This window comes from Malaya genurostris, chromosome 3, assembly GCF_030247185.1.
Source record: "Malaya genurostris strain Urasoe2022 chromosome 3, Malgen_1.1, whole genome shotgun sequence".
Taxonomy (NCBI): Eukaryota; Metazoa; Arthropoda; class Insecta; order Diptera; family Culicidae; genus Malaya; species Malaya genurostris.
Genome location: NC_080572.1, coordinates 259,493,357 through 259,513,125, shown reverse-complemented (window position 1 = coordinate 259,513,125; position 19,769 = coordinate 259,493,357). Strand labels below are relative to the sequence as shown.

The following is a 19,769-nucleotide window of genomic DNA, read 5'->3' as shown; positions in this document are numbered from 1 at the left end:
TGAACTAAAACCGATCCGATATGGTAAAGAAATAGACACTGTTCAACTTGCGAAGAAATAAGAATGTCTTCCATAGATGGTTTTCTCCCCATCCAGCTATTCCTTGCCTGATAGGGCAGAGTGAACGAGCATGACAAAGAACTATTTATTGGAGTGTCTTCTGCTATTCCACGTGAACTTCGACTGGCGGACCCAAGCAGTAACAGTGTTGAATAGCAACCGAACGGTGCAAACTTTCCGTAGCAGTAATGGAGGTAATTTGTTCTTTTCGTTTTTTAAAATAATTTTGCTGATTAAAACTTTTATCCTACATCTCCCCATAAATTCCTTCGTCATCGTTGTGTTCGTTTCACGCAACACGCGCCGTAATTACTTACAAAATAGAGCCAAACAACGTCGCCTGTCACCGCGGGAGTCACAACTGTTCCGGCAGTTGGACCGTCCGGAACGGTCAGCTCGATACTGAAAAAATCGGCTACGAATGTGAGTGCAGGACCTGCACAGAAAACGGGACGATTTTTCGGTTCCGCGTTCAACATCACCAACCGCTACCGGGCCAACAGCAGCAACTTGGGTAAGGTCAGTTTGGCCATCACAAATCTGAAGGTCATCAATAACGAACCACTTCCGCCACCGATCTGTGCCATGGTGTCATCCGATACGCCTCCACTGCTGAAGTACCAGAACTCGTATCATCTGGAATCGAGAAATCCGTTCAACCGGGAGGCATGTGAGGTCATTCTGCGAGAGTCGCTGGATAAATCGCTGCAGGGCGTCGAGTACAGTTCGTACTTCGCACCATCGTTGTGTCAGCAGATCTGCGAGGATGTGAAGACTAAGGTTAAGGAGCTGAATTTTGATCGGTTAGTTGGATAGTTTATTCGTTTTATTAGCAATTTTAACCATTTATCCAGTTGGGTAGTGAGGGTGAATGTTTGTGTTATTTGAAGATTGGTCCTTGACAGTAGAAGTAAAATGGACAGTTTTAGTGATATGAAAAATACGTATTTCCGGTATTTATAGATCAATTAGTTGAACGAAAAACATAGCTTAGAATACTGGTGTTAAAAAGATTCAGATTTTTCGAAAAACAAAGCGTTCCGAATAAAATTTGAAGAAAAGTGTTTAAGATGTTGAGAAAAACATCAATCTATAGTTGAATGTTGTTACAAAATTGAAGAATTTAACATAATATTGTTCACTATTAATGTGGAGATTTACTGAATTTTATCTGGATCCGAGTGTGGATACAAAACATTATATTGATTAGTACTGTACTTGGACCTACAAAAGACCATACAGATAATTTGAAAAATTCTCGTGTTCCCATTGCGATAAAAAAAATGTGGTAAACAAAAAGAGCACTGGCCATCGCAGAAGAATCTACAGCTTCTAAACAATTAGAAAAGAGACTATCATACCATCTTAAGTTAATAGTTACTGAACAGTTCTATTAAAGATTATAAATTTACGACGAATGACATAAAAATTTTAAGACAAATTTCTAACCTATGGAAACTAGACGTAGCTTAATGTTTAGAAATATACTATTATACCGATGATTTGTTAACACGTGAACAGGCAACATACAATTGTTCAATGTGACAAAAAACTCCAAATTCACGTCACCAACTCCAAGCGATTGGGAAACTGAAGTTTAAATTTAAATGGCACATCAGTGGATATCATTGGAATTCGTGGAATAAAAACTTTTTCATCTTTGAGTTTGCCAGCCAAAATTGTTGCCGCGATATCATTTTCCATTAGTTTCTTAACTTTGAACCTTTTTTCAATACTTGTTCCTGAACTTTAGACACTTGTTTCTGTACTTTCTGTACTAATTGCTGAACTTTTTGCTCCCGTTCCTCTGCTTTCTGTTCTTGTTCCTGTATTGTCTGTACTTGTTTCTGAATTTTATGTACCTGTTCCTGTACTTCATGTACATATTTCTGTAGCTTCTGTACCTGTCCCTTCTGTCGTATTCCCGGTCCAGAATATTCAAAATCTATGCAAATTTTTTTTACATGTGCTTTTATATATTTTTTTTCCTGCGATCTAATATTTTTTCGTCACGTTAGCTACAAGCTTAGTTCACAGAATGCCGATCTAGCCTCCTATTCGTTTTTTTCATATCCGTTTCCAGTACACACAAAAACCAATCACAATAAAATGTAATAGAAACAGTTGTTTCAGTCCCACAGCAGATTCTTAGCTTAAATTTTTAGGTTATAGTTATTCAGCTATTGCACAATTTTGTTCATTCATTTATATTATTATTCATACTGTCACTGTTTTCTATTAACTCATTTGAACAATATTTACATCAAACGATCGACTTGAATGTTTTTTTAAACCATAGTAAACTTCATCTGTAGTGAGTTATTTTAAGAGTGTAACGTCATGAGCAATATCGTTGAATAATCTCGAAAATCATCTAGCATCTCTTTCTATGTTTCTATGACAGTTTGTTTGAACTGTCAGTGTAGCTGTCAGTACACGCTCATTCAATGTCATTTGTACTCACTTTTGCTTATTTGGTTCAAATGTCAAAAGTGAGTAATATTGATTTAGAAGAATGAGTAACTTCGACTCAGTTTCTAAATTGACAACAAGTTTTACTCACAGAGCTTTGAAAACGTTGTGTGAAAATCTACGTGCACTGAACTTTTCCCTTTGTCGGAGGCGGAACTTCTCCCTCTGTCGGAGGTGGAACGGAGGAAGGCAGACGGATCCTTTCCAATGACCGATGAACAGGTAACGGCTTCCTTCATTCGTTGGAAGTAAGTCAGCAAAGAATTCCTTATTCGAATCCCTTATTCAATTCGCTTGATATTGAGTAATATTTACTCACTCGAGCTAATTTTACCATTTGTAGCACTGAGTAAATGTTACTCAGAATTTGACAAATACCATATTTACTCAAAAGTGAGTAAACAAGCTTTGCTCACTATAGAGTAGTTCCACTTTTAACGAAAGTGAGTGAAATTGTACTCACTTTAGAGTAACATTGAACGAGCGTGTATATTATGATAACAAACATAAACATTTGTCAATGACACAAAGTTCACACGGACTTTTATTTCTTCATGAAATCAAAAACATAAACTAAGTTTTAACATAAAATAGTTCATTTGGCTTTATCATTACATCGTTTGTCTTTATCACTACACCTTCAACTCCATTCTGCACTTGTTCGTCTTAAAGTGCTTAAAATTACAGTGACGACAGATGTTTGTTTGAAAGGCACACTTTTAACAGTATCGTTCCAAACGAACGAACGACCTGTCCAATAAAATGTAAAGCTAACAAAACTGCCAGCATTACGAATGAGAAGTAGCCACTCTAGTTCATCTTATTTCTGTAACTGTAGCTGAAGTAGTTTTTCGTGCTTTTAAAGGTCTCAAAATGACCCAATCAAAATGACCCAATCAAAATATATGCAAAAGTGGAATCAGTTTGTGAGCAAGTACAGGTGAAAAATTGTACGAAACTGTACATAACCATTAAAATGTAAATGGTTTGAAATTTTGAAATACTCTGCATAAACCGACGTTGACACAAGGATATGCCCTAAAACGTCTCGAATGGGTTTATATAATTTGGATCGTGTCTGGGCGAATCGAAAGCGCTGGGACTCAAATGATTAACCGAATTTGCAGTTTAAAGCATCAGGTCTCTTTGAGAAAATTAGTGATCTCCTGAAACAAGAATAACATAACATCTAGCATAACAAATCGGAACATAACATCTAGCATAACAAACTCACTCAAACTGGTCTAATAGGTAAGATATGCGCTTGTTTCAGTTCTCGCTTCCTAAAACCACTCAAGAGTTTTTCAACCACTTATACGTGTTATTTTATCAATTTATTTCGTCGAAGTGCAATATGGATATAGGTATTTTACCTAGTTTCATATGTCAAAAAACACTCTACTGTCAAACAGTTCGAATTGAAGTAAAAAATGAGTGTTTGTAGTACTCATAAATGGGTATTTTATTTTAAACGTGTAGCTTTACAAACTTTCAATTAGTGCGTTCAATATAACATAACCTCGATGTCGAAAGTTTGGTTGCGTTAATTTTGAGAATTTATTCGTAAATTTTTTATTTATTTATTTGAATTCGTCGAAGTGAGAAAATCTGTCCTAGTGTTCATTTATGGGTTAGCCAAATTTTGTGCTAAGGCACATAGCCGTTTTTATTATTTTTATGTTTCATCTTTGACTCATCAGTGCAGAGCAGTTCAAATTGAACTGCTTAGTGCTAAACTCGGCATTTCAGTAAATTCTGTAGTGTAAATTTGTCAAATTGTGTAAATAGTGCGGTAGTTCTGTAAATAGCAGAAACTTTACGTCTGCTAATCAAATTGAACTGCCGTGTTTAGCACTAAGCAGTTCAATTTGAACTGCTCTGCACTGATGAATCAAAGACGAAACGTAAAAATAATGTCCTAGTGTTATTTTTGTAGATGCATTCGTAATACAAACACATTCTTAAATATCTTTACCGGACGAACAATAGAGAAGATAAGTAGTCTACGGTTAGGATATAGCACGCATTTGTTTATGTGTTCGTTATAAGCTAAATCGCCTTGATCCTAGATTTAATTTGATCAATTCCCAACGACAATATGCAATTCGATGTAATGAAGTTGAGTGAAACAAATTTCAGCCGACCTGAGTTCAATTCCCAACCCACCATACCAAGTCCGGAATTTTTAGCTAATCCAAGAGGCGATTGACTATAATATTAAAACCTCTATAAAACTAAAACCGAAAACAAAATAATACGAGTCACTTCCACCAATTTGGTTTGTTCTGAAACTGAGTTCATACAAATGGTTTGACAGGAGTTAGAGTAAAAACTGAGCCAGGCATTAAGCGAAAATGATATGAAAATGACTGTTAAGTGACACGAATTAAATTTGAGAGTTATTCATGTTTACTCATACACATAATTGGCTAGTTCCAAAAGTTTACTGATGAGGGGTTTTTTTTTTGCATAAATATCTGTTTATTAATCTTATTTTTGTGTATTACATCAACATTTTACAGTACAAGTGTTTTGACCCTTTGGCCTTTCATCTTTGTTGTTCATACGATTCGTTATTAATAATAGGTGTTTTAGTTACTCTTGTTTTACATACTAATGTTTAATCATAATATTTATTTTAATTATTAATAAAATATCTACCTACTTATAACTATCCCTAACCTAATAGAGATGAGGGGGTAGGGAAACAACTTGTTATGGGAACAGTGAGGGTACAATGAATAAGAAACGTGGGGACATAAAGTGCCTTACCCCCCATAGTTACCGCGCCTGCTCATGTGGAATGTAGGTGTTTTAATTCTAAGTCTTGTTTCTTAGAACTGATGTTTTTGTTTTCTCTTCCTCGCCAGATACAAAATCGTCGTAACCGTCACGATGGGAGAGCGATACATGCAAGGACTGAAGTTGATCGCTCAGTTTCTATGGGATCAGGAAAAGGACAACTATGTGTCCTGCATATACGATTCTTCACCAAGCCTATTTGCGGTTGCAACAATCTACGCCATCTACTTCGAGTGAAATTTTATCATCCTGTTAAAAAGCCTTCTAGTTCGTTGTAGTTCTTAAATGAATTTAAAAAATGATCAATTTGCTCACTACTGCTATTAAAATCGTTAATAATGCTAATACTACTTTGTTCTCGTTTAAGATATTAGAAATCACCATGTTTTTTGATAGCTTACTTACTTCTACAATAAAATAAGCTGTTAGTCTTGTTACCTCTTAATGTAAGAAAATAAAAAATTAAAGATAGACTTATTTCCAAAACATTGGTAGCATGAAACGATTTTCTAACATGTGAATAGCTTTGAATCTTGGTTGCATTATTGAGACTAACACGGGAGGTAAGATAGAAATACAGGGTGATTTTTTAAGAGCTTGAGAACTTTTTTAAACAATAAAATGCATAAAATTTGCAAAATCTCATCGGTTCTTTATTTTAAACGTTAGATTGGTACATGACATTTACTTTTTGAAGATAATTTCATTTAAATGTTGACCGCGGCTGCGTCTTAGGTGGTCCATTCGGAAAGTCCAATTTTGGGCAACTTTTTCGAGCATTTCGGCCGGAATAGCCCGAATTTCTTCGGAAATGTTGTCTTCCAAAGCTGGAATAGTTACTGGCTTATTTCTGTAGACTTTAGACTTGACGTAGCCCCACAAAAATAGTCTAAAGGCGTCAAATCGCATGATCTTGGTGGCCAACTTACCGGTCCATTTCTTGAGATGAATTGTTCTCCGAAGTTTTCCCTCAAAATGGCCATAGAATCGCGAGCTGTGTGGCATGTAGCGCCATCTTGTTGAAACCACATGTCAACCAAGTTCAGTTCTTCCATTTTTGGCAACAAAAAGTTTGTTAGCATCGAACGATAGCGATCGCCATTCACTGTAACGTTGCGTCCAACAGCATCTTTGAAAAAATACTGTCCAATGATTCCACCAGCGTACAAACCACACCAAACAGTGCATTTTTCGGGATGCATGGGCAGTTCTTGAACGGCTTCTGGTTGCTCTTCACTCCAAATGCGGCAATTTTGCTTATTTACGTAGCCATTCAACCAGAAATGAGCCTCATCGCTGAACAAAATTTGTCGATAAAAAAGCGGACTTTCCGAATGGACCACCTAAGACGCAGCCGCCGTCAACATTTAAATGAAATTATCTTCAAAAAGTAAATGTCATGTACCAATCTAACGTTTAAAATAAAGAACCGATGAGATTTTGCAAATTTTATGCGTTTTATTGTTTAAAAAAGTTCTCAAGCTCTTAAAAAATCACCCTGTAGAACGTCATAAATCATATTCATTATTGAAAATTCGAACACTGATGACACACTCTGTTCTAGTTACATTTAGGGGGATTTTCCATTTTGTCAGGTAATCACTAAAAGTTTAAAAAATCTTTGAAGGCATATGTAGGCAATGTATATCTCGCAAAGACTTCTACCCATGACCAGAGATGCCAGATATTTTCATAGAAAATCTGTATTACCCAAAATGAAAAATCTGTATATATCTGTATCCACTATAGAATCGAAATATTTATAATTTGTTGAGGTAATGTTATTCCTAAAATTTATGGTTTTATAATGAGAAATTGAATGAGTGCTCAATGTTCATATCATTCTACAACGACGACATTAAATGCTTTCAAATTTTCATCACCAATCGGAATCAACAAAACATAATTTCAATTTCGTATACTTTCAAAATATTGGCTTGATGAGTTGATGTAGGATCTCAGCGCTCAACTTAAACTATCAACACCATTTAAAGATTTTTAGATCAATTTGTGATTCGTCGATTGATTACAAAACTCTCATCTCGTCACTACTACCAAAGAGAGCTCAGACGAACGAAATTATTTTATTCTTTCCTCTTTTTTGGAAAATCTGTATGAATCTGTATTAAGTTTAAAATCCCTGTACAAAATCTGTATTCTGTATGAAATCTGTATGTGCATGTAAAAATCTGTATAATACAGATAAATCTGTATAAATGGCATCTCTGCCCATGACCACAAGACTTGCGTCGTCACAGGTGAGGTATTGCTGGCAACCAACGGGCAAATTTGAGAGATCGGAAGTTAAAGTATTGTACAGGATTGGAGTCTCGCTGGAATTTTGTACGGGGTAGGGATTCATGTTTATAATTCTGATATCTAACCTGAAGAGTATGGTCAGTTTGCATGCTCATTTGTTTTTGTTTAACGATATATTTAATAAGGCACAATGCCTTAACTCTAAGATGCCGAGGGTATTTCATAACAGTACTTAAGACTAGGATAGGAATTGTAACATTATTATATTTGGTTCACATTGTCGTATGCTGGTCAACGCAACTCTGGGGGATCCAGTATCTAGTTGGTTGTTGGCAGTGACTGGTGGGATGGATCTTACATGGGGATTGTCCAGATGACGTGGGTAGTTATCGATGCTGGCCGTGTTTGCATCCTCATTCTTACCAAGTTGTTTTTTTTAAGTTTATTCAATAGAAAACCTGTTTTAATCCACCTAGTGGTATATTGATGCCTTTCTCATGTACATATAATATTGTGGTATTCTATTCAAAAATTTTCTCTTCGATTTTTGAAAGAAACCAAGAGATTGCTTGTGCATAACATACAGAATAAAACAGTGCTTTGATTGCGTAAGTCATCCATAAGAAAACGAAGTGGTTTCACTATAATATGCACTTCCGGCACCGGAACCCGAGAACCGGTATAATCAAAGTCGGTTCGTGCGGCCACCAACTTACATGACACACAAACTCTACTAGTACGAACTCTATATTACGATTTAAATGTTTGTTGCATCGGAAAATATTTTAGGTGACGGTGTACAATATTGAACACACTTTACCCTATAACTCCGGAACCAGATGTCGGATCCGGATGAAATTCAGGAATTCCGTATGGGACCACGAGACCTTTCATTTGAAGTTTGTCAAAATCGGTTCAGCCATCTCCGAGAAAACCTTGTGAGATTATTTGACACATACACACACAGACATTGCTCAGCTCGATGAACTGAGTCGAATGGTATATGACACTTGGCCCTCCGGGCCAATTTTCGCTAGTCGGTTTTTCAAGTGATTGCATAACCTTTCTATATGAGAAAGGCAAAAAAAAATGAATAGTCGGTAACCAGATGCTTCTACTGGGTTTTCACCGGAGTTGAGAAGAGGTATTACTGCAACATTTTCCATCTTAGGAAAGTGACCAAAAGTTCATCAGAAAGAGAATGATTCGTCCTAAGTTTCTCACAAAGCTCATTAGGTCACAAAGTATTTTAGGTAGTCACATGCTTGCGTATTTGAACAGTACCCTTTTCATCTGAAAATTTTCGAACAAATAAAGTATCCAAAATAAACGGTACTTGATCACTAAACATTCTAGTATTCGAGAAATCAACATTACACTGGTTTCTGTTTAAAAAAAAAAATTGTGGTCCGAAAAAACCGAACCTTACCCAATTTCACACATTTCTAAAAATTTTCCAGGTTAAATCGAAGCTTATACTAAAAACGTGCTTAATCCACCTAGCAGTGAGCTGATACCTTTTTTGTATCAATCCGCATGTGTTTTTTGCATGAATATTCTTCGGTGTTTCAGTTCTCATGACATTATTTCAATGGCCGTCGTTTTAAGCGACAATTTGAGATTTTAATCACTCATTACTCTGTAATGTTGAAACTGCAAATCGGATTGAATTTGAATCTAAAAGTGTGACAATCGATTGAACATTCCATGATATGTCGAAGTAAGTTCCACTTTAGAGTTTACGGTTATTTAAGGTACTTCCAGAGACAGTGTTCAGGAACCAGCATAACCCAAACCAATTCCTATGGCCATATGACGAATAAATCGCAACAGTTTTGAGTCCAACTTTAAAGTTTTTCGGGATTGTCATCATCTACATCGGTTTGAATTTTGAAAATTCATCTTCCTGTAATTCCAGAATAGGAAGTCAGAATTGGATAGAATAAATTAATTTTGTCTTTGTCGATCTGGCTTTTTTGAGAAAACGATTGAGCTTTGAGAAACGATTCGATACTGGAACCGGAATTTGAAAATCGGTGTAGCCGAAGTCATATAAATTCACCTGAGTAGCTGTACAGTTTACATTTGCTTCAAAATATTTGAAAATCCGAATCGAAAAATGGGATACAAAGTTTTAATTTCGTTTCACATATCGTCCTGTAGTTCCGGAACCAGAAATCGTATCCAAACATAATTCAGGAACCTTGTTTAGGAGCATACGACTTTTCATATGAATCTGAGTTTGTAGAAAACGGTTGAGTCATCTTTGAGAAAATTGAGTGAAATTATTTGTCACACACGTATTTGCTGATATCGACGAACTGATGCGAATGGTATATGGGTGTTATGTTCTTCCAACATTTAGTTTAAATCAATATAATTATGGAATTGCTTTCAACTCGAAAATGCTGCCATCATCCGGTTTACATAATCATTCGAATATGATGATGTTGCCAAAAACGAATCGTGCTAAATTTGGTCCGCGGCATAATGTCATGAAAAAGGATGCGGTACACAGTCTTTTTGGTACTCAGAAACAATTGTATGTAACAGTATAAAAAATCGTGTTTCTCGTTGCTCTCAAGTGTTGCTTTGTCATACATAGAACAAAACTCCTACTGCTGGAATAGGGGGAAAAGACGCTTACACAAAAACGTCGATATCTCCGTTGAAAATGGACGGATTTTAACAATCTATGGCCTGTTGGATAGCTATTACCGTGCGAAATCTAAGTCTGGAAACATATTCTGTTTTCAAGGTCAAATGTGACAGATACTGAGTTATCATTCCTTCCCTTCCTAAGGCAGTTTAGGTTGAAGGCTGAGCATGAAGTACTGCTCTCAAGTATCATGCATTTGGCTAAATATGCAATTTCAACAGTTTTTTAATTAATCAAAGGAAACGCACGGACAATCAACTGAGCTTAGCTAAATTTCTAGAAAAAATTTAAAAATAATTATGAGACTACGTAGATTTTGGATGGCCTCCACTCGTAGACAAATCGTAGACTTTTGTGAGACCTCCCCCAATCCCCCAGTGAGTTCACGTAATTTATGAATGGTCCCCTAGAGGTAATCTTGAAAAAGACTTTATTTTGGGAAAAATCTTTTTGAGTGCATGAGCCACAACAAATCTGATATAATTTTAGTTTTCAAAAAGACTGATTAGCTCGAACCATGCTGCTTTGAACATATAACCATAAAAATAGCTGATGAAAATTGAAATGTGTGTTAAAATACTGTGATTGGTGCCTTAATAAACACTATATTCAAAAACGACGTAGACAACTGAAGCGTGAATGAGGCATAGTATACGTTGAATGACTGTAATACATCGAAAACATGCCTTTTTTTCTTTGCGTAATTGAATCATGGATAGATAGTAATGATAAAAGAAAACTGCAAAACACCAATCGAGTATTTGACGTTTTATACGAATAACTACCTAATGATTTTTATCGATGCTTTGTATCAGATGATAACTACTAAATTTGCATGATAAAAATTAGCATACTTAAAATAGTGTTAATTACAGAACTTATGTTTAAAAACTAATGAATTCCGAAAACAAGGCACGGCAACATGATACAACTATTTGAAAATGTATAATTCTTGCTTTTTTGCTTTTTTCGTGTTCAAATGTTTACTATTCATATCATAGTCATGCTACACGTACGCCCTTCATGAGTCACACACAACGCTAGATTACGGTATCATGTCTACGTTCACAACTAGGTGTCGCTGAGGCTAAGACGAAGAACTTTTTAACGAACCACGCCCGATGCCTACTGACTAATAAACCGTAAAACAACTACAAGAGATCGCGGGCTCACTTGCCGGTGTGCGTTCCTATTGAGGAATCACACGAAAAAGCAACTATAGTCACTCAATTCAACTCAACTCAACATGTCTACTTCGGTTACCATGGTAAGCGCGAAACCAAAACAGGTTGTGGCCGGTTACTTTACGAGGCGCTCAGTTAGGCGTTTGTCGGGTTGATTTGTGTGGGAACTGCTGATGGAATGGTAGTAAAATTATTGCGACCAGTCAGGTATTTTTGCAATTTCATTGACGGATCGAGTTGTTCAGGGAGACGCACGAAAGTGGGACGTAAACAAGTTTCCACTGCGACGGTGCAAGTTTCCAGTATACTATACATGGTGGTGCAGGGTTTCCGAAAGAAATTGAAACTTTAGTTTTTTTTACATAAGGGCAGTTTCAAGGCAATTCTTCTATGATCAGAACGAATGAGTAGATTTTATAAAATTTTATATTCATATATATAAAAAATACGGATAAGAATTTCAGCCCTAGTCTTGCTTTAGTTTTAGAATGATTTTATCATCAATTGAACACGCTGAAGTTTCGGAACATCAACTAATGCGATGGCATCATTCTGGATTTTTATATAGCTATTCGATTATATTCTACGTATTCAGAATAAACATGAGGTTCAATTAGCACCGTCACCACATTTATGCGTGGTCGTATTATGAGTCACGTTTAGTAGCTGTAAAATGGCCATGAGATTATTCTATCATCATTCTATTTTAGTGTAGTTGATAAACTTATCGCATTCTTAACCACCCTAACGACGCATAGCAGCATGATCGTTCCCAGTACCAAGCACAAGTGGTGAGTTCCATCTGGTCACCTCCAGAGGCAGTTGTTTTGTTCAGGTGTACCACCTTTTTACGAAACCTGCTACACTCAGCTCCGTTCCTGAGTTCCATGGTGATGAAGTTTCACCACAAATACACACCTACCGGGGGAACACAAATGGAGTTGCTCTGGCTGGTCGATGGCAACCTAGTTGATCAGTTCCTGCAGTCGTGGAAGTGGTTTCGGCGAGAGTGGTTTCGAGTCGCGCGTGATTGTTACCGATCGTCTCAGCTTGGATCTTTAGCGGGTGTGCTTCAGATCATCATATTTGTCTGTTTCTGTGTAGTGCCTCAGCTTCCATAACATTCAGGTTTTTAATTGGCTTTCGCTGTGGTTATTGTACGCTACGGTTAGTAAAATTTCATTTTTGTTCATGTGAACTGTAAATTTGCAAAATAATAGAGGTTGATTAGACTTCGTTGCGGCTTGCTACTGTTTCAAGGTTTTCGAGATGTTGGCCACTTATCGAAGCGAAGTTCGATTGTTTTCTGTGGAATCCGCTAAACAATTTCGGAATCAGTTACAGGAAAGTTATTCGAAACAGTTGAGCCCATTTGCATATGAATAACAGTGGAAAATGTGATGGGAGGAGGCTATCGGAAGAGCCATGCAACGAACTGTGGTGAATAATCGATGTCACTTCAAAAGACCTCTGGTGGTTCGCTACAGACAGTCGGAGGGTCAAGGAAATCGTTGAGGTGACCAGCATCGGATACGCTTACGAATATTTGCTCACTGCAGGTTGTTAGAGCTGGCTTTCCGAAGCAGGCGCACTACGATGTCGCCACGGTATGCGAAGAGATAGCAATACGTAAGGGAGGCAGCTTTGAAGAGTTCAATGAGTGTTGAACCTGCCCCTGTCGTTACAAGTGGATAGAAAGTGATAGTAGACTTGGTTGATCGTTTCTTTGCTTATGACCTATTGTGTGCAAAAAACGGTACGGAATTTTAAATGTTTGGCAAAACAATGCGAGCCGTGTGAATCGTTGTTGAGCGGTTGACGTTATTTTCGGTGATAAACCAACAGAAAACACTAGTAAAAGTGCACCGGTGGTTGTGACATGTCGGAGCTGAAAGTGAATTGCGAGCACAGTACAATAGCTAGCCATATTTTTGGGAGGAATCTAGTGCGAACGGTGTCGAAAAACGTGATTGTTTCGAGATTATTTAATTCGACATAGTTTTATTGCATTTGTACATTGGCGTAAAATTTTGATTGCGACGTTAAAATGATTTACTGATATATGTGTCGCGGTTAATATTTTAAACGCTTTCACATTATCAAATATATTTCGTTGACTTAACAGACCATAATGTTTTGCTTCATATAGTTATCTATGAATTATCTTATTAGTTCTTGCATCTTGTGAAGAATTCTTTGTTGATGTTAACATGATGTCGATCATTTAACGTTTCAATCATAATCATTCTATAAATTGTCATTCATAGTCTAGAAGATAGCTATGTGTATGAATAAGTCCACATTTTGCCTCACCGTTACCTACTAATTTTATTACCTTTGTGAACCATATATTGTCTGAGTTATTGCTGTAGCAACTCAGTTTTAAGTTTTGTGTTTTCTTTTTTTCTTCAATCCTTCGTCATACGAAATTGCCTTCACTGTCATTACAACTTGCTACTCGAATAGTTGCTGATTAACAACAAGGTGAGTTTTTGTTTGCTTTGATTTTATAATTTTCGATAGAGCATATATTTTTGACTCTGTATTTGTTGTGGTAACAGACTGGCGAATGCGAGAGCCACAAATCTGGCAACCTATGATGTGCAAGCTTGTGAGTGAATCTGTTTATAATCAAATCCGCTGCCCAAAGCTTTCATTCTGTGCAAAAATAATTAACGAAAAATATTCACACAAAACTGTTAAAATTATGATTTTAACTAAGATGGCATTCATCAGTCATCACTTGAAGTTACGTATAGTTAAGTAGTTACTAGTAGTAGTACTTCGTCTCGGGTTGGCGGCAGAGTTACCATATTCACAGATTTTTCTGTAAAACCACAGATTTTGTCGTGAATATGACTTACTTTATTATGGGGCGCCTTTTCAAAATTTACCCCCTGAGAGAGCGATAAGTTTTTGATCGTGAATATCTCTTGTTGTATCTAAAGAATCAACATAATTTTTGCTACATGCCATCGGAAATATGATCACAATTTTATGAAAAAATGTTCAGTTGTGTGACATAATCTCAAACAATTCAAAATTAAACTTTTCTGAAATCGTTTGCATTGGTGAAAAAAACAACGAAAAGAGGACAACGGTGGGGAGTATCACACAAAATCAGCCGTTCTAATGCCTCTAAAAGTTTCCTAAAGATCTATAAGAATTTCTTCTTCACAAATCGAAGGTAAAAAACCTCAGTTTAGTGCAAATCTAGAACTGTTTGATTAGATTTTTGCACTTTTCGCTGTGTGAAATTCACCGTTATCGAGATCAAGTGAAGCCTTCTTTGTTTTTGCGAAAAATGTGAGAAAAGGAAATGCTTGCATAATTCATACAATTGATCAACTAATTGATATTCGGAAGTCTTAAGAAACATGTCAGTTGTTTTCGTATTCACGACATCCAGTTATGTCTCTGACATTACACACCCGCCTTTTTTGCCTATTTTTCCACACAGATTCTGTGTCACAGAACAAAGATTTAATGAAAATTCTCAGATTTCTATAGATTTTTATGAATATTTCATAAAAATGGCAGACTTTCCAAATGTTTTTCACAGATTTTTCAAGTTGAAACACTGATTTTAAAATGGCAACGCTGGTTGGCGGTTCAATGCATAGGGCGCTGGTGTTACAAGCAAGCAGTCGTATGTTCGAGTCCCGATCTGGATGAAGAATTTTTAGTATCAGTAGGATCGTAGCACCAACCATGCGACGCACAGTGAGGAAGAATGGACCAAAAACGCGATGATTTTTTGATAGAGCTGACCACAAAGCACTTTTTTGGTGTAAAATAATCCGTAAAATCGATTCTATGTATTTAAAAGGACCGCACGAAACGCTATCATGTTCAATGCACTCCAAGCTCCCTTTTGGTACTATATTGTTTTCAAGCTTAACTATATAACATAAAACCGAAGTACTTGCAGAAGAGCGAATAGAGTGTTTCTGATGTAAAAAAGTGTAACAAATCGATTGCACATAGTTTTAATGACAGCAGCAAACTCGTGGTACCGTTTTACCCCATTTCATTTCTAGTTATAATATTAAGTTGAAATATGATCTACAATCAAAAGCAGATCCAATACGATCTATCAATATTTATTCAAATTACGTAGAATCCAATTAAATATAATAGGAATGACAGTACTAGCCTGTTTAACCCGTTTTATATCAATAAATTGTATCATTGATTAAACTTTCTTCCACATACCACAAGGAGATTGATTATGGTTAATTAAAATCAATTGATATTACGAAGAAAGCTCTGAAAAGTAGAGTACAAATAGGTTCAATGACTACACGAAACTTGTTATACCGTTTTATCCCAATATTGATATAATTAACTGGACTAAAACGGTATAACATGTGGCCATTGAATTTATTTTTAATTTACTGTTTAAGGTTTTCTTGGTAATATCAGTCGATTTTAATCAACCTCAAACAGCCTCCTTTTGGAATGCAAAGGAAATTTAACCAGAAATTCGACGTATGACACAAATTGGGGTAAAATGGTATAACAATATTCGTGCGGTCATTGAATCTGTTTGTAATTTTATTTATAGGTCTTTCTTCGTAATATCAATCCATTTTCATCAACCGCAAATAGCCTCCTATCGGAATGCGAAAGAAAGTTCACCCAGAGATACAACTTATAAAATAAATTGTGGTAAAGAGGGTTAAACGGGTTAGTACTGTCATTCCCATTTGGATTACAGAAATTTTCTACGTAATATGGACCAATATTGAGAGGTCATATTGGATCTGCTTCGGGATTGTAAATCCGAATCCAACATAAAATTATGTTTGTGGGAAAATTGGGGTAAAATGATGTAGCACGATTCATGCGACAATGGAAACTATCTGTTAACTATTTTTTGAGGTTATATGCGGAACGGGAGCGGACCTTCCGCCGAAAGTCGTTTCGCCGAAAGGAGCATTTCGCCGAAAGGGTCATTTCGCCGAAAGGGTCATTTCACCGAAAGGGTAATTTCGAATACATCATATTATTTTTTGTGTTATTATGCCTCTTGTATAACTGAAGTGGCGCAGCCACATAACCGAAGCCAAGATGGCTCGGCTGCATAAACCCTCTTGCATACAAACCTGTAACCGCCTCGTTTGCAGGTCTATTCAAAGCTAGGTTTCTTCGCTTTAGTTAGGACAGCACACGAATCAAATCGATGTGGCGAAGCCGCACTAGATATTTTTTCACTTAGTAAATGGAAAACACCACATACATTTGCTTGGTAGATACACCTATGCAATTGCTTTAATGCTTAGTGACTAATAGTCAACAAGTTTCCTTGGAAACTCCGTTCTGAGGTTCATGAATCAATCTTTATTCCAGTGTACAAGAATCAATCTTTATTCAAGAAGTACAAAAAACGAGCGTCAACGTATTATCATTCATTTGTGTTTATTTTAAATCAATTTCAATTATAATATTAAGATAATAGCAGGAATCGGCGAAATGACTCTTTCGGCGAAGTGGCCTATTCGGCGAAGTGGCCCATTCGGCGAAATGTCATTCGGCGAAATGACCCTTTCGGTGAAATGACCCTTTCGGTGAAATGACCCTTTCGGTGAAATGACTTTCGGGGAACGGTTTTTGGCGAGGTGACTTTTGGCGAAATGACCCTGATCCATGCGAAACATAGAACTGTCGTGTTTAACCACAATTGGTCCAAACACGAATCAGTAGAACTTTTTTTCTGTAAATTCATGGAAAAAGATGATTCGGGGTAAAACAGAAAACAGTTATTTGTGGTTGTTCTTATTGAGAAAAATCCATTTATTGGACTTATGAACATGTCAGGAGTACCTTCCGATTAGTCGAATTAATTTTTATCAGAAGTTCACAGTTAGTCTTAGTCTTGAGAAATTGGGCCAAAACGGGTATGATAGAGAATTTTTCGGATCTTTAAATTATAATCAATTGATTCTACCGTAATTATTGCATAAGAAATACTAACTTTGAAAAAATTTGCTTAGGTTTTATTAAAATTATTGAACAAAGTCGCGTTTTTGATCGTTTTTTCCCACTGTGCGAAGGTTCTGTGCGTTGTGAATTGGCTGCGAAGTCTGTTGAAACAGAAGGTCAAATACACAAAAGGAATGTAATACCAAGGTTTTTAAGTAGCTACTTCTTTAGCTCGTGTGTACTTGAACCTACTTTCCTTGCGTGAGATTCATATAATTGGTTGCTTGAGTTACTTAATCAAAAGCAATATTTATCGATAGAATTGTGATGCAATCATGTCAGCCAAGTCATAAGGAGTAATCGTAATCATTCGCTAGAAATTAGCTGAAAATAGATGAACTATCAAATGGGTTACTATTTTTAACTGCTACACACTTTTCACTTTACGAACAACTTCACTCAAAATGCATTCAAAATTTCGTTTGACTCTATAATGTGGCTTGCTAATGATGTTTCCTCTTCACGCAAATCCCAACCAGGTTTCGACTCCAGCTGTTGTCAAATGTATGGATTTGACTTGCGGCTGGAACTGGATTAGTTCCGGCATCAAGCGAAAGAAATTCTTCGTCGGTCTGTTATTATGAGCGTCTGTACGGTAAAGAAAAATAAAAGTACTGTATATACAATTAATTGTGCTACATTGAATAACAAGAAAAAAATTGTTCTGTATATCAAAACTTTAGTCCATTATTCTAAAAAGACGATATTTAAGTTATATTTATATTTTTGTTCTGGTAAAATAGAAGAGTGATTCTGATCCAAATCCAAAACTAAATAAATACTGTTGATGGTAAATGTTCTAACCCGATAGTCATTTAGCCACCATCGACTAGTTTAACTACTAATCACATTTCAAACAAACACATACACATCATTTCCACGGAAAGCTTGAACATCAAGCTTCACACATCATTGGTTACACATTCTTTAAATTAAAAATCTCGATCATTTCTTCGTAGTTGTAAAAATAACTATGAATGTTTACTCGGTGATTTTCAGCGCCTCAGAGTTGTAAAAACCGGGTCAGCTGATATAACTATTTAGAATTGGAATTCAAATGATTGGAATTATATTATTGTCTACAGCGGGAGGCATTCAGAGCTTTTGTACAAATTTTCTGGCATGAACTGATAGCGCTGATATCATTCGGGATAGCAAACTATATTACTAGAATCAAATATCTCAACTATCCTTATTTTGTTTTAAATAAGATTTAAAATATCCAAAATAATATCTAATTCTGCATGAGAAAATAGCAGCGGAATAACAAATTGTTGCATTGAAATATTGAACCAAGAGCAAACTATTTTTAGACAATGAATTTTAGTCCCATAGGTTGCTATGGAATTTTACCCGAATCGAACTCCCGGATCGGGAGTAACGAGATAAAATGTGAAAAAATATTAAGGAAATTTAGTTTCAAATTAAAAACCTTGTAGTCCCATAGCGTGCTATTAAATTTTATCTGGATCCGACTTCCGGATCGGAAGTTGCGGGGTAAAATGTACAAAATGAACTAAAAAAGTGCACTCGTTTTTTCTCAGAACTCGCTCATTCAATTTTCAAAAGCTTAAGTTTAAATGAAAGGTCTTATAAAACTATATAATAAAATTTCTTCCGGATACGACTTCCAGTTCCGGACTTACGGGCTGATAAGTATAAAAATTACATTTTCAGGAGCGTGTTTTGCCTTTCTCATATAGAAAGGTTATGCAATCACTGTGAAAACCGACTTTTGAACCGAGGCCCGGAGGGCCGAGTGTCATATACCATTCGACTCAGTTCGTCGAGTACGCAAAATGTCTGTGTGTGTATGTGTGTGTATGTGCGTATGTGTGTATGGAACGTTTTTTTGCACTAACTTTTCTCGGAGATGGCTCAACCGATTTTCACAAACTTAAATTCAAATGAAAGGTCTTGTGGTCCCATACAAAATTCCTGAATTTTATTTTGATCCGACTTCCGGTTCCGGAAATATGGGGTAAAATGTGCAAAAAATGGTGAAAATAAGTGCACTAACTGGGGACGGGTATAGCGTGATGGGATAGTCGATGCCTTTCACGCAGCCCGCCTGGGTTCGATTCCCAACCCCGCACATAGGGTCAGAATGATTTTCTGGTCCGAAGAGGCGAATGACCTAAGATGTTAAAGCCTCTATAATTAAAACAAAAAAAAAAAAGTGCACTAACTTTTCTCAGATATGGCTGAACCGATTTTCACAAACTTAGATTCAAATGAAAGGTCTTGAGGTCCCATAAAAAATCCCTAATATTATTTGGATTCGACTTCCGGTTCGGGAGTTATGGGGTAAAATGCGCAAAAAAATGAAAATATGTGTTCTAACTTTT

The 19,769-nt window shown here is 36.3% G+C and overlaps 2 protein-coding genes across 3 annotated transcripts in view; both read left to right on the top strand.

Annotated features, from left to right (window-relative positions):
* Positions 1-5,737, top strand: LOC131436403 (dynein light chain Tctex-type 5-like). The gene is made up of 3 exons (XM_058605112.1): positions 1-254; positions 385-863; positions 5,403-5,737. The coding sequence occupies exons 1-3, from the start codon at positions 249-251 to the stop codon at positions 5,569-5,571; spliced, it is 654 nt and encodes a 217-aa protein (XP_058461095.1). The 5' UTR covers positions 1-248; the 3' UTR covers positions 5,572-5,737.
* Positions 5,738-12,408: 6,671 nt separating this feature from the next.
* LOC131435086 (putative ferric-chelate reductase 1 homolog) overlaps positions 12,409-19,769 on the top strand; it is a 99,609-nt gene continuing 92,248 nt past the window's right edge. Inside the window, exons 1-2 of one of the 2 annotated variants that reach the window (XM_058602595.1) lie at positions 12,409-12,603; positions 13,903-13,920. The gene's annotated coding sequence lies outside the window, so the exon portion shown is untranslated. The remainder of the gene's footprint in view (positions 12,604-13,902; positions 13,921-19,769) is intronic. The other variant, XM_058602596.1, reaches the window with a different exon arrangement.